Source organism: Dryobates pubescens, chromosome 25 (assembly GCF_014839835.1).
Source record: "Dryobates pubescens isolate bDryPub1 chromosome 25, bDryPub1.pri, whole genome shotgun sequence".
NCBI classification, from domain to species: Eukaryota; Metazoa; Chordata; class Aves; order Piciformes; family Picidae; genus Dryobates; species Dryobates pubescens.
Window position 1 is genome coordinate 5,046,773 of NC_071636.1, and position 15,114 is coordinate 5,061,886.

The 15,114-nt window shown below is 55.6% G+C and overlaps 1 protein-coding gene across 1 annotated transcript; it reads left to right on the forward strand.

The window, feature by feature from the left end:
- The first annotated feature begins 171 nt into the window (after window positions 1-171).
- TFIP11 (tuftelin interacting protein 11) lies at window positions 172-14,226 on the forward strand. The gene is made up of 12 exons (XM_054173154.1): window positions 172-402; window positions 759-912; window positions 2,759-2,915; window positions 3,904-4,031; window positions 4,542-4,694; window positions 5,642-6,151; window positions 7,220-7,326; window positions 8,513-8,681; window positions 9,474-9,717; window positions 10,747-10,889; window positions 11,923-12,088; window positions 13,863-14,226. Exons 1-12 carry the CDS (start codon window positions 206-208, stop codon window positions 14,216-14,218), a joined length of 2,484 nt encoding a protein of 827 aa, XP_054029129.1. The 5' UTR covers window positions 172-205; the 3' UTR covers window positions 14,219-14,226.
- Window positions 14,227-15,114: the final 888 nt, after the last annotated feature.

The window sequence follows — 15,114 nt, forward strand, 5'->3', positions numbered from 1 at the left end:
GCGGAAGCGCCTGGTCAAGTTCCGGGCGGCGCGGGCGCAGTGAGGCCCTGGGCTGAGCTGAGCCGGTGCTGGGTGGGAGCGTCGGGGGGCGTCCGTGTGTGCGGCCCCTTTGCGGGGTGAGGGTGTCCGTGTGTGCGGCCCCTTTGCTGGGCGACGCGTCCCTGCGTGCGGCCTCGGGGGGCCTGGGGTGGTGCTCGCAGGCACCATGTCGATGTCCCACTTGTACGGTACGGACGGGGAGGATGGGGTGGAGATGGAGAGCTTCGAGGTGTCGGACTGGGACCTGCAGAACGAGTTCAACCCCCACCGGCAGCGACACCGGCAGACCAAGGAGGAGGCCACCTACGGCGTGTGGGCCGAGCGCGACTCGGATGAGGAGCGGCCCAGCTTCGGCGGAAAGCGGTAGGGCCCCGCAGGCGGCGGGGAAGGAGCCGGTGCCTCCAGGCCCCGGTCGGGGCCCGCTGGGTGGGTTTGCGGGGCAGGGCTCGGGCGGTTGCGGAGGTTTTCAGCCTATAAACGCTGTCCTGAGCAGCACAGTCCGGGATAGGGGCTGCCCATGGCGTAAACAGTGTGGACTTTGTCTCTGCAAGCGTGCCCCTGCTTCCCAGGGGAGGGGAAAGAATGGTTATTTCCTGTCCAAAACAGGGGTGAAGTGCTTGTCAAGCTTAAATGTTTAAGGGTCTAGTAGTCTCCAGGCTTCTGTAGGAGTGCTGCTCCACTGGAACAGAATTGCCTCACAGCTCTCCTTTTTGGTGTAGCTCCAGGGACTACTCTGCCCCTGTGAACTTCATCAGTGCCGGGCTGAAGAAGTCAGCAGCTGAGGACTTGTCAGAAGAAGACTCTGATGAAGATGAGAAGCCTGTTAAGCAGGAGGAAATCCCTAAAGAATTTGTGCCAAAGAAGCTGAAAACAGTGAGTTATCCAGGAGGCTCTCACTCCTGTGCAATGGATGTAGGAAACCTGGGGTGCAGTCAGAGGATAGAGTTGTGCTCAGAGGCACTGTGACAACAAAGGAGCACTAGAGAAGGGGGGAAATAGTTACAACCAAAGGAGCAGATGTGGTGATGTGCAATTGAGGGAGGTGTTTTCCCTGTCTTCTGTACTGTTCTGGGGTGTCACTGTGTGCTCCTGGGAGTCCTTTTGAGCCTCTTGGTCTTCCCCTGTGGTCAATAGGGGTTAAAACAAAAGCAAGGCCATGCTGTGTCTGCCCTGCTGTGGGTAAGGAGCATGCCAGAGATGTTTGATTCTAAGCTCAGGATGACAAACCCAGGCTTGTTATGGGTTAAAACCAGAACTTCTTTTGTTACCTGACCTAGAAAGCATGAGGAAGCAGCTTCAGCTACACTTAGTGGTAGAGTCTAATAGAGAATCCCAGCATGGTGTGGGTTGGAAGGGACCTTTGGACATCATCCAGTCAGTCCAAGCCCCCTGCTCAAGCAGGGGCACCCACAGCAGCTTGCCCAGCATCACAATGTCCAGCTGGGTTTGGAACCTCTCCAGAGAAGGAGACTGCTCAACCTCTCCAGGCAGCCTGCTCCAGGAGCCTCACACCAAAGAAGTTTCTCCTCCTGTTCAGATGGAACCTCCTGGGTTCCAGTTTGTGCCCCTTGTCCTGTCACTGGGCACCACTTACAATGGTCTGGCCCCATCCTCTTTTCCCCCCACAGGTCCTTTAGCTCTTGCTGAGCATTAAACAGGTCCCCTCTGGGGCTGCTCTTCTCCAGGCTCAACAGCCCCAGGGCTCTCAGCCTTTCCTTCTCACAGAGATGCTTCAGTCCCTCAGCATCTTGGTAGCCTGAGCTGGACTCTCTCCAGTAGCTCCCTTCTGTCTTGAGCTTGGGAGCCCAGCACTGGACCTAGTGACCACAAGTGGCCTCACTGGGGCAGAGTAGAGATGGAGGAGAGCCTCCTTTGACCTGCTGGCCACATTCTAATACCCATCACCTTGTCAGCCTGAGCTTGTGAGGACTTTCCTCTTCCATGCTAGGAAGTTCAGGAAACTTAGGTGGGTGCACAAGTCCTGATGTGCTGAGCTGTGCAGAGTGGTGACAACTGAATCTCTTCTGGGGAGAACCTTCTCTCTGGCTGAAACCACTGCTGGGTTTGATGCCTTAAGGTCTCTCTGGCTGAAATCACTGCTGGTTTTGATGCCTTAAGGTCTCTCTTCTGGGGAGAACCTACTCTCTGGCTGAAACCACTGCTGGGTTTGATGCCTTAAGGTCTCTCTCTGGCTGAAATCACTGCTAGGTTTGATGCCTTAAGGTCTCTCTTCTGGGGAGAACCTTTGAGATCACTGCTGGTTTTGATGCCTTAAGGTCTCTCTGGCTGAAATCACTGCTAGGTTTGATGCCTTAAGGTCTCTCTTCTGAGGAGAACCTTCTCTCTGGGTGAAATCACTGCTGGGTTTGATGCCTTAAGGTCTCTCTGGCTGAAATCACTGCTAGGTTTGATGCCTTAAGGTCTCTCTTCTGGGGAGAACCTTCTCTCTGGCTGAAACCACTGCTGGGTTTGATGCCTTAAGGTCTCTCTTCTGAGGAGAACCTTCTCTCTGGGTGAAATCACTGCTGGGTTTGATGCCTTAAGGTCTCTCTGGCTGAAATCACTGCTAGGTTTGATGCCTTAAGGTCTCTCTTCTGGGGAGAACCTTTGAGATCACTGCTGGTTTTGATGCCTTAAGGTCTCTCTCTGGGTGAAATCACTGCTTGTATGTTTTGATGCCTTAGAGTCACCTGGGGTGTTGGTGTTTGTGTGTTGCCAGGGTGGGAATTTCAAGCCCAGTCAGAAAGGCTTCGTAGGGGGAACCAAATCTTTCGTGGATTTTGGCAGCTGGGAGAGACACACAAAAGGAATTGGGCAGAAGCTTCTGCAGAAGATGGGCTATGTCCCTGGAAGAGGTCTTGGGAAGAATGCTCAAGGTACAGTGTTCATGTCTCTGGTCATTTACTGGTAACTGCTAACATGTTGAGCTGCTGGAAGGTGTCCAGAGAAGGGCAACAAAGCTGGGGAGGGGTCTGGAGCACAGCCCTGGGAGGAGAGGCTGAGGGAGCTGGGGTTGCTTAGCCTGGAGAAGAGGAGGCTCAGGGGAGACCTTCTTGCTGTCTACAACTCTCTGAAGGGAGGCTGTAGCCTGGTGGGGGTTGGTCTCTTCTCCCAGGCAAGCAGCACCAGAACAAGGGGACACAGTCTCAAGCTGTGCCAGGGGAGGTTTAGGCTGGATGGTAGGAAGTTCTTCATAGAAAGAAAGATTGGCCATGGGAATGTGCTGCCCAGGGAGGTGGTGGAGTCCCCATCCCTGGAGGTGTTTAGGAAGAGACTGGATGGGGTGCTTGGTGCCATGGTTTAGTTGATTAGATGGTGTTGGGTGAGAAGTTGGACTGGATGATCTCAAAGGTGTCTTCCAACCTATTCTGCTTTCTGCTCCCCCCCTGCTCCCCCCCTGCTCCCCCCCCTGCCTCATCTCCAGATGGCTTTAGAACTTCTTGCTTGTTTTCCTGCACCTCCTCCAAGTCCCATGGTTCCTCATGAGGACCTCCACTTGTGTGCAAGTGCAAAGAGGCCAGTTCTATGCTCTTTGTGGCTCTGCAAGAGCAAAAGAAGGAAGAAAGAATGGAGGTGAAATTCCCAAGGGGGGTCAGCTCAGCTCAGAGGAGATGGAACTCATGGGGTAGGGTCAACAGGCAGTGGAAGGCAGGTGTGGATCATGCTCTGTGTTGCTGTGTGCTGGAGGTAATGATTTTATAGCCCCTAAGCAATGAGTGAGGAGGCAGAAGAGGCCATAGTGATAGAGGCAGGCTAGCAGGCTGGGTGTCTGTGCTGATTTGAGAGCTGTAGTGAAAGAAAACCCTCCCTGTTCTCTGCCAGGAAGCCAACTGCTCTTTCTGTTCCCCCTTTTGTCCTCTTTAGGTATCATCAACCCCATTGAGGCCAAGCAGAGGAAAGGCAAAGGAGCTGTGGGGGCCTATGGATCAGAGAGAACCAGCCAGTCCCTGCAGGACTTCCCTGTGGTGGACTCAGAAGAAGAAGCTGAGGAGGTATTGGTGCATTTCTGCCTTCTCCCTGCTGTGGTGGATGTGCAAAACCCACTTCTGCTGTCAGATCCTGGTGTCTCCTGTGCCAGAGGGCTCTGGAATCACTGGAGATCAGAAGCTAAACACATTTTCCCTGTCACTGTAATGCTCTCTGTTGTTTCTGGCTCACTTTATTGCAGTAGCCTTGCTGGAAGCTCACTCTCAAAGAGCTCCCCTCAGGTTAGCAGTCTTTGGTTTTAGCTTAAATCAAAAAATATACCCCAAAAATGCACCCAAAGCCCCTCAAACCCACCCAGAAAGTTGCTGCTGGGGTCCTGAATCTGGTGCTTGACTGGCTGCCAGCCCCTGAGCCAGCTCCTCTCAGCTCTGCCACTTGCCCAGCTGTTTTCTTCTGCAGCAATCTTCACTAGTGGCTATTTTCCTGTAGAAAGCAGAGGCAGGCTTGAGCTGTGGCAGGGAAGCAGCAATCATGGCTCCATTGCTTCCATTCATTTGTTTGCTTCCTTGCTTCAGGAATTTCAGAAGGAGCTCAGTCAGTGGAGGAAGGATCCCAATGGAGGCAAGAAGAAGCCCAAGTACAGCTACAAAACAGTAGAAGAACTGAAAGCCAAGGGGAGGATCAACAAGAAGCTTTCAGCCCCTCAAAAGGAGCTGTCTCAGGTCAAGGTAAGGATGGAGAGGGGCTTCTTATGAAGGACTGCAGGGATAGGATGAGGGCTTCAGTGGCTTCAAAGTAGAGAAGAGTAGATTTAGATTGGATGTTAGGCACAAGCTCTTTACCATCAGGGTGGTGGAACGCTGGAACAGGCTGCCCAGGGAGGTGGTTGGGGTCCCATCCCTGGAGCCACTCAAGCTGAGACTTGACAGGGCTCTGGGCAGCCTGATCTAGTTGAGGATGTGGCACTTGGTGCCATGGCTCAGTGGTCATGAGGTGTTGGGTGACAGGTTGGACTTGATGATCTCTGAGGGCTCTTCCAAGCTCATTGATTGCAAGCAGCAGGGACATAGAATCATACAGAGGGGGTTGCACTAGGTGGCCTTTGGAGGTCCCTTCCAACCCAGACCATTCTGTGATTCTCTGGAAGCACTTCAGCTTTGGAAGTCCCAAAGGGGGTGATTTGCACTCAGAGCTCCAGCCCCATCAGAACAGGCACTTCTCAGACTCTCACTGTCCTCTCTTTCAAGCACAAGCCCTGTGAGGAGAGGCTGAGGGAGCTGGGGTTGCTTAGCCTGTAGAGGAGGAGGCTCAGGGGAGACCTTCTTGCTGCCTACAACTCCCTGAAGGGAGGTTGTAGCCAGGTGGGAGTTGGTCTCTTCTCCCAGGCAAGCAGCAGCAGAACAAGAGGACACAGTCTCAAGCTGTGCCAGGGGAGGTTCAGACTGGAGGTTAGGAAGAAGTTCTTCCTAGCAAGAGAGATTGGCCATTGGAATGTGCTGCCCAGGGAGGTGGTGGAGTCCCCATCCCTGGAGGTGTTCAGGAGGGGCTTGGATGTGGCACTTGGAGCCATGGGTTAGCTGTCAGGAGGTGCTGGGTGGCAGCTCACAGGTTGGGCTTGAGGAGCTCTGAGGTCTCCTGCACCCTGCTTGATTCGGTGACCCCTGTCCCCTGGCAGGTCATCGACATGACAGGCCGGGAGCAGAAGGTGTACTACAGCTACAGCCAGATCAGCCACAAGCACAACATCCCTGATGACAGCCCCCAGCAGCCACTGGGCAAGGACTCCAAGCCCCAGGGCTTTGCCCTGCCAGAGCTGGAGCACAACCTGCAGCTCCTCATCGACATCACGGAGCAGGAGATCATCCAGAACGACCGGCAGCTGCAGTACGAGCGGGACATGGTCATCAACCTCAGCCACGAGCTGGAGAAGGTGGCTGAAGTCCTCTCCCACGAGGAGAAGGCCATCAGCAACCTCAGCAAGGTGCTGGAGGTGGTGGAGGAGTGTGAGAGGAGGATGCAGCCCGGCTGTGAGAACCCCTTAACCCTGGATGAGTGTGCAAAGGTCTTTGAGACCCTCCAGGACAAGTACTACGAGGAGTACCGGATGTCTGACAGGGTGGACCTGGCAGTGGCCATAGTCTATCCCCTCATGAAGGACTACTTCAAGAACTGGGATCCCCTCAAGGTGGGCATTGCTTTGATTTACCTGCACTTGGTGGCTTAAGGGCTCTTTGTGACCTTGGCTCCCCTCAAGCCCCTGGAGAGAAGGAGAGCAAACCCCAGCCCCACGCTCAGGCTTGGCTGCCACTGACAGTTAGAAGGTTCTGAAGCTCCACAGGGAGCCCAGCAGTGTAAGGGCTTGGAGAGTTAAAATGAATCCTTTCCAGGGGTGCTGGGAGGAAAAAGCTGAAGAAAGCTAAGGCTGAGCCTTGCAAAAGCAGGAGAGGGTCTGGCTCTAGGCAAACGTGTGCTGTCTGTGCTCAGGGGCAGCTGAGACTCTGAGCTCTCTCTGTACCCCCTGAACAAGTTCAGACTCCTCTTTACCTCCCCCCTGGAGGTGTGGTCAATCCATAAAGTGGGATTTCATCCCTCCTGTGGGGCTTTACTAATCATAGCATGGTTTGGGTTGGAAGAGGCTTGTGGAGTCCAGTCTTCAACCCAGCACCACCAAGGCCACCAAACCATGGCCCCAGGTGCCATGCCCACACACAGATCTTGAACACCTCCAGGGATGGTGACCCCACCACCTCCCTGGGCAAAATGATGGCTGCAAGCTCCTGGCTTGCCTTTAGAGTGGGTGACAAAGCTGTGGCCACAGCAAGCCCAGGCAGTGCTGCAGGCTGGGCACAAAGGAACCTGGGGGTACTGGTTGAGAGTAGGCTGAACATGAGGCAGCAGTGTGCCCAGGCAGCCAAGAAGGCCAATGGCCTCCTGGCCTGCATCAGGAACAGTGTGGCCAGCAGGAGCAGGGAGCTCATTCTGCCCTGTGCTCAGCACTGCTCAGGCCACACCTGGAGTACTGTGTCCAGTTCTGGGCTGCCAGGAGACTGGATGGGGTGCTTGGTGCCATGGGTTAGTTGTTTAGGTGGGGTTGGATGATAGGTTGGACTGGATGATCTCAAAGGTCCCTTCTAACCAGGTCTATTCCATTCTATTCCATTCCATGGCTGAGCAGACCATCAGTGTCCCAGCAGCCTGCTCCAGCTGGAATTGAGGAGAAGGATAAAGGCTGTTGCTGTGTTCTCATTTCCAGGACTGCACCTATGGCACAGAAATCATTGCCAAGTGGAAGAGCCTGCTGGAGAATGATCAGCTCTTGTCACATGGGGGCCAGGACCTCTCCACAGATGCTTTCCACAGGTAAGGAGCAAACCAGCAGCATGCTTTCCTAGAACCAGGGAATCACCCAGCTTAGAAGAGACCTCAGAGGTCATCAAGTCCAATCTGTCACCCAACACCTCCTGACAGCTAAGCCATGGCTCCAAGTGCCACGTCCAGTCCCCTCTTGAACACCTCCAGTGATGGTGGCTCCACCACCTCCCTGCCAGCACATCCCAATGGCCAATTCCTCTTTCTGGGAAGAACTTTCTCCTCACCTTGAGCCTAAGCCTCTCCTGGCACTGCCTGGGGTTGCTGTGGCTGATGTGCAGAACCTGGCACTTGGATGTGTTCAATCTCCTGCCCTTGGACTCTGCCCATCTGTCCAGCCTGGCAAGGTCCCTCTGCAGAGCTCTCCTATCCTCTAACAGATCAACTCCTGCCCCCAGCTTGGTGTTGTCTGCCAGTTTACTGATGCTGGACTCAATGCCCTCATCCAGATCATCAATGAAGATGTTAAAGAGCACAGGGCCCAGCACTGATCCCTGGGGCACACCACTGGTGCCTGGCTGCCAGCTGGCTGTGGCACCATTCACCACCACTCTCTGGTCTCAGCCTCCAGTCAGTTCCTAACCCAGCACAGAGTGCTGCTGTCCAAGCCAGGGGCTGCCAGCTTGGCCAGGATTTTGCTGTGGGGGTGATATCAAAGGCCTTGCTGAAGTCCAGGTAGACTACATCCACAGCCTGCCCCACATCCAGCAGTAGGTCACCTGGGCATAAAAGGAGATCAGGTTGGTGAGGCAGGACCTGCCCTTCCTGAATCCATGCTGGCTGGGCCTGAGCCCTTGGCCAGCCTGCTGATTTCCAGCTGATTCTCTTGATGTCTCTGTTCCAATCCAGCTCTCAGCTCTCCAGATCTCAGGAGCTTTTTAGATGCCATTGGGTTGTTGAGGCCTGGGGCTGTACAGGGGAGGTTCAGGCTGGATGTTAGGAAGAAGTTCTCCCTGGAAAGAGAGATTGGCCATGGGAATGTGCTGCCCAGGGAGGTGGTGGAGTCCCCATCCCTGGAGGTGTTTAGTCAGAGCCTGGCTGAGGCACTTGGTGCCATGGTTTAGCTGATCAGATGGTACTGGGTGATAGGCTGGACTGGATGATCTCTGAGGTCTTTCCCAACCTGCTTAATTCTGTTCACTCTGATTATTTCATTCTGGAGCTCTTTTCTTTCCAGACTGATGTGGGAGATCTGGATGCCCTGTGTCAGGACCATTGTAGCCCAGTGGCAGCCAAGGAACTGTGGAGCAATGGTGGATTTCTTGGACAGCTGGGTAAATGTGGTTCCTATTTGGATGCTGGAAAACATCCTGGATCAGCTTGTCTTCCCCAAGCTCCAGAAGGAGGTGAGGTGAGGGGGCTGGCTTAGAATGAAGCCATGTTCTGAACCAGTGTTTGAATGCCAGTCAAGGAGGGCTGCTGGAGCTTACTGCAGCCAGCAGTGTGGCCAGCTGACCATGAAAGCCACCAGCATCCTGGCCTGGATCAGGAGCAGTGTGACCAAAAGGAGCAGTGCAGGGATTGTCCCCCTGTACTCAGCACTGCTGAGGCCATGTCTCCAATACTGGGTTCAGTCTGGGGCCACTCACTCCAAGGAGGACATTGAGGGCCTGGAGCAGGTTGAGAGAATGTAAGTGGAGCTGATGAAGGGTCTGGAGAGCAGGGCTGGTGAGGAGTGGCTGAGGGAATGGGGACTGGTGAGTCTGGAGAAAGAGGAGGCTGAGGGAAGGCCTCATTGCTCTTTGCAGCTCCCTGACAGGAGGTTGGAGCCAGGTGGGGGTTGGTCTTTTCTCCCAAGAGAACAAGTGATAGGACAAGAGGAAATGGCCTCAAGTTGCCCCAGTTGGGGGAGGTTTAGGTTGGACATGAGGAACAATTTCTTACCCAGAAGAGTTGTGCAGATCTGGCCCAGGGCAGTGATGGAGTCCCCATGCCTGGAGGGGTTTCAGAGCTGTGGAGATGGGGTGCTGAGGGCCATGGGTTGGTGGCAGTGCTGGGCTCTTGGTTGGGCTTGCTGAGCTGCAAGGTCTCTTCCAGCTGAAAGCATGGTGTGACTGCAGGGGGTTGCACTGTGGCTGCTCTTTGCCCCTGGCAGGCCTGAATCAGTCTGACTTGGCTCTGTTGTGCTTTGCCTGCAGGTTGAAAGCTGGAATCCTTTGACAGACACAGTGCCCATCCACTCCTGGATCCACCCCTGGCTGCCCCTGATGCAGGCCAGGCTGGAGCCCCTCTACTCCCCCATCAGAAACAAGCTGGCCAATGCCCTGCAGAAGTGGCACCCCAGTGACTCCTCTGCCAAGCTGATCCTGCAGCCCTGGAAGGATGTGTTCACCCCAGGGTCCTGGGAGGCTTTCATGGTCAAGAACATTGTGCCTAAGCTAGGTGAGACAAGCCCAACCCTGGTGGGACTTCTGCAGCCTGCTGGCTGGGCTCTGTCTTTCCATCTGAAGATGAGGAGGAACTTGTTCAAGGGTCACAGAGCAGGCTGCCCACAGAGGTTGTGGAGTCTCCACCTCTGGAGACTTTCAAGGCCTGCCTGGATGTGATCCTGCTTTGGCAGGGGGGTTGGACTCAACCTCCAGAGGTCCTTTCCACACCATTCTGTTAATTTTAGAATAGAATTAACCAGGTTGGAAAAGACCTTTGAGATCATCCAGTCCAACCTAGCACCCAGCACCATCTGATCAACTAAACCATGGCACCAAGCTCCCCATCCAGGCTCTTCATAAACACCTCCAGGGATGGGGACTCCACCACCTCCCTGGGCAGCACATCCCAATGGCCAATCTCTCTTGCTGGGAAGAATTGCTTCCTAACATCCAGCCAAAACCTCTCCTGGCACAGCTTGAGACTGTGTCCTCTTGTTCTGGTGCTGCTTGCCTGGGAGAAGAGATCAACCCCCACCTGGCTGCAACCTCCCTTCAGGTAGTTGCAGACAGCAAGAAGGTCTCCCCTGAGCCTCCTCTTCTGCAGGCTAAGCAACCCCAGCTCCCTCAGCCTCTCCTCCCAGGGCTGTGCTCCAGACCCCTCCCCAGCTTTGTTGCCCTTCTCTGGACACCTTCCAGCACCTCAGCATCTTTCCTAAACTGAGGGGCCCAGAACAAGACACAGGACTCCAGATGTGGCCTGAGCAGTGCTGAGCACAGGGGCAAGAACATCTGCAGCTGTCAGACAGCAGCAGGCTGTGAATGTCTCAGCTGCTGCTGGCTTCTTTTGTCCTGTGCTGATGCTTTCACCAGGAGGATTTGTAGAATCCCAGGATCTGTGTGGGTTGGAAGAGCCACACTGTGGGTTGGGTGATAGGTTGGACTTGATGATCTCAGAGGTCTTTTCCAACCTGGTTCGTTGTATTCTAAGGCCAATCAAAGTGTGGTCAGGTTCTTGTCTAACCTCTCCTTCCCTTATCTCCAGGGATGTGTTTGAATGAGCTCATCATAAACCCTCACCAGCAGCACATGGATGCCTTCTACTGGGTGATTGACTGGGAGGGGATGATCTCTGTCTCCAGCCTGGTTGGACTGCTGGAAAAACACTTCTTCCCCAAGTGGCTGCAGGTGAGAAGGACTGGAGGCTGAGGGGGATGGCATTGAGTCACTGTGCTGGGGTGACTCCTGCCCAGGAGCAGCTGAAATGGGTGAAGTCAGGAGACCTAACAGCAGCCTGCCAACACCTGAAGGGGGCTCAGAAGGAGGAGGGAGAGGGGCTGCTCACAAAGGATTGTAGGGATGGGTTGAGAGCTTTGAGGGCTTCAATGGCTTCAAAGTAGAGAAGAGTAGATTTAGATTGGAGGTTGGGAACAAGCTCTTTACCATCAGGGTGGTGGGACACTGGAACAGGTTGCCCAGGGAGGTGGTTGAGGCCCCATCCCTGGAGCCATTCAAGCTGAGACTTGACAGGGCTCTGGGCAGCCTGATCTAGTTGAGGATGTGGCACTTGATGCCATGGTTTAGTAGTCATGAGGTGTTGGGTGACAGGTTGGACTTGATGATCTCTGAGGTCTTTCCCAACCTTATTGTTTCTGTGAAAGCTCAGTGATAATTTAAGGGACAAGAAGGACTCTCCTCCATATTTGGCTGGAAGCCATTTCAGTGGCTGGCACTGGAGAAGAGACTTGCCATGGCTTTAATTCACTGGGTTCTATCAGAGAGAACTCCACTAATGGATCCTAGCCCAGGCCCTTGCTCTGGGCTGCTTTCCCTGGAGCTGTTCAGGGCAAAGCTTTGCTGGCCAGAACAAGTCTAGAGGCACCTTTGGACTTGTTCAGGAAACAACCTTCTGGCCAGCAAAGCTTTCTCTTCACTTCAAGAGGACTCCTATCCTCAGAAGGCTTGCTTGCATGTCTCACAGTGAGTATGAAGTACCTCACTATGAAAGAAATTTAAGCTGTGGCCTGGGTGAAGGAAAGAAGTCAGAGAGACCACAAGGTCAATGGGAGCGAGGCCAGCTGGGGGCCTGTGTCTAGTGGAGTACCTCAGGGGGTCAATACTGGGACCCCATCAGTGACCTGGATGAGGGCAGAGAGAGCTCTGTCAGCAAGCTGTGTGACATTTTGTACCTGCCCTTCATTTGCTCTCTCCTGTTTTGCAGGTGCTCTGCTCTTGGCTCAGTAACAGCCCCAATTACGAGGAGATCACCAAGTGGTACCTGGGCTGGAAGTCCATGTTCTCAGACCAAGTGCTGGCACATCCCTCCATCAAGGACAAGTTCAATGAAGCTCTTGACATCATGAACAGGGCTGTCTCCTCCAGTGTTGGTGGGTGGCTCGTGCTGATGGCTCTGCCCAAGAGGCTGGCTGCTGTGAGGCTGGGTTTAGACCCTGCCCTGCCCGTGATGAGGTGGCATCTCTAAGTGAGCAGTGACTTCAGAGTGGTTTTCTACCAGTGCCCACAAATAACCCTCTCTGAGGTGCTGCTCAGTTCTTCTGTGCTTCACTGAAGCAGGAACAGCTTTTGGGTGGCTGCCTGCCTGCCTGCACCATTGAGCCACTGATTGAATAGAATGGAATAGACCAGGTTGGAAAAGACCTTTGAGATCACAGAGTCCAACCTATCACCCAACACCATCTAATCAACTAAACCATGAGGATCTCTGAGGTCTTTTCCAACCTTATTGATTCTATGATTCCAAGCAGGACCTTATAGAACCATTAAGGCTGGAAAAGCCCTCCAAGATCATCAACCCACCACCATGGCCATCAAACCATGTCCCACAGTGCCCTGGCCACACGTTTCTTGAGCACCTCCAGGGATGGTGACTCCACCACTTCCCTGGGCAGCCCCTTCCAATCCCTGACTGCTTGCAGGAAGCAAACTGTTCCTCATCTCCAACCTAAACCTGGTTTGAGAGGTGTTGCCTCTCTACAGAGGACCTTCTCCTCAACCCCCCCTTTCTCTCTCTCCTCACCCCCCCCTTTCTCTCTCTCCTCACCCCCCCCTTTCTCTCTCTCCTCACCCCCCCCTTTCTCTCTCTCCTCACCCCCCCTTTCTCTCTCTCCTCACCCCCCCTTTCTCTCTCTCCTCACCCCCCCCCTTTCTCTCTCTCCTCACCCCCCCCTTTCTCTCTCTCCTCACCCCCCCTTTCTCTCTCTCCTCAACCCCCCCTTTCTCTCTCTCCTCACCCCCCCCTTTCTCTCTCTCCTCACCCCCCCTTTCTCTCTCTCCTCACCCCCCCCTTTCTCTCTCTCCTCACCCCCCCCTTTCTCTCTCTCCTCACCCCCCCCTTTCTCTCTCTCCTCACCCCCCCCTTTCTCTCTCTCCTCACCCCCCCCTTTCTCTCTCTCCTCACCCCCCCCTTTCTCTCTCTCCTCACCCCCCCCTTTCTCTCTCTCCTCACCCCCCCCTTTCTCTCTCTCCTCACCCCCCCTTTCTCTCTCTCCTCACCCCCCCCTTTCTCTCTCTCCTCACCCCCCCCCTTTCTCTCTCTCCTCAACCCCCCCCTTTCTCTCTCTCCTCAACCCCCCCCTTTCTCTCTCTCCTCAACCCCCCCCTTTCTCTCTCTCCTCAACCCCCCCCTTTCTCTCTCTCCTCAACCCCCCCCTTTCTCTCTCTCCTCAACCCCCCCTTTCTCTCTCTCCTCACCCCCCCCTTTCTCTCTCTCCTCAACCCCCCCCTTTCTCTCTCTCCTCAACCCCCCCCTTTCTCTCTCTCCTCAACCCCCCCCTTTCTCTCTCTCCTCACCCCCCCCCTTTCTCTCTCTCCTCACCCCCCCCCTTTCTCTCTCTCCTCAACCCCCCCTTTCTCTCTCTCCTCAACCCCCCCTTTCTCTCTCTCCTCACCCCCCCCTTTCTCTCTCTCCTCACCCCCCCCTTTCTCTCTCTCCTCACCCCCCCCTTTCTCTCTCTCCTCACCCCCCCCCCTTTCTCTCTCTCCTCAACCCCCCCCTTTCTCTCTCTCCTCAACCCCCCCCTTTCTCTCTCTCCTCAACCCCCCCCTTTCTCTCTCTCCTCAACCCCCCCCTTTCTCTCTCTCCTCAACCCCCCCTTTCTCTCTCTCCTCAACCCCCCCTTTCTCTCTCTCCTCACCCCCCAGGTGGCTACATGCAGCCGGGGGCCCGGGAGAACATCGCCTACCTGACGCACACGGAGCGCCGCAAGGACTTCCAGTACGAGGCGATGCAGGAGCGGCGGGAGGCGGAGACCATGGCGCAGCGCGGCATCGGGGCGGCCGCCGGCGCCGTGCCCATGAACTTCAAGGACCTGATCCAGACGAAGGCGGAGGAGCACAACATCGTCTTCATGCCGGTGATCGGCAAGCGCCACGAGGGCAAGCAGCTCTACACCTTCGGCCGCATCGTCATCTACATCGACCGCGGCGTCGTCTTCGTGCAGGGCGAGAAGACCTGGGTGCCCACCTCGCTCCAGAGCCTCATCGACATGGCCAAGTGAGGGCCTGGCCCCCTGCCCCATGGTGCTTGCGGTGGCAGAGAGCAGCCTACAGGCAGCCGGCTTGGGAAAGGCCTCAGCCATCATCCAGCCCAACCTGCTGCCCAGCACCTCATCGACATGGCCAAGTGAGGGCCTGGCCCCCTGCCCCATGGTGCTTGCGGTGGCAGAGAGCAGCCTACAGGCAGCCGGCTTGGGAAAGGCCTCAGCCATCATCCAGCCCAACCTGCCGCCCAGCACCTCATCGACACGGCCAAGTGAGGGCCTGGCCCCCTGCCCCGTGCTGCTTGCGGTGGCAAAGAGCAGCCTAGAGGCAGCCAGCTTGGGAAAGGCCTCAGCCATCATCCAGCCCAACCTGCCGCCCAGAACCTCATCGACACGGCCAAGTGAGGGCCTGGCCCCCTGCGCCGTGCTGCTTGCGGTGGCAAAGAGCAGCCTAGAGGCAGACGTCTTGGGAAAGGCCTCAGCCATCATCCAGCCCAACCTGCTGCCCAGCACTTCATCAACACGGCCAAGTGAGGGCCTGGCCCCCTGCCCCGCGCTGCTTGCGGTGACAAAGAGCAGCCTAGAGGCAGCCGGCTCGGGAAAGGCCTCAGGCATCATCCAGGCCACCCTGCCGCCCAGCACCTCCTGACTAACTGAACCCTGGCTCCAGGTGCCGTGTCCAGTGCCCTCTCAAGCGCCTCCAGGGATGGGGACTCCACCAGCTCCCTGGGCAGCCTGTTCCAAGGGCCAATAACTCTTCCTGGGAAGAACTTTCTCCTCACAGCCTAAACCTCCCCTGGCACAGCTTGAGACTGTGTCCTCTTGTTCTGCTGCTGCTTGCCTGGGAGAAGAGACCAACCCCCACCTGGCTACAACCTCCCTTCAGGTAGTTGTAGAGAGCTGCTTCTCCAGGC

What these genes read in the sequence shown, in the direction of transcription:
- TFIP11 (XM_054173154.1), top strand. Translation starts at nt 206, where the DNA reads ATGTCGATGTCCCACTTGTACGGTACGGACGGGGAGGATGGGGTGGAG. An exon ending in AGGAGCTGTCTCAGGTCAAG is followed by an intron (nt 4,695 to 5,641) that starts GTAAGGATGGAG and finishes GTCCCCTGGCAG; the next exon opens with GTCATCGACATGACAGGCCG. An exon ending in TCCACAGATGCTTTCCACAG is followed by an intron (nt 7,327 to 8,512) that starts GTAAGGAGCAAA and finishes TTTTCTTTCCAG; the next exon opens with ACTGATGTGGGAGATCTGGA.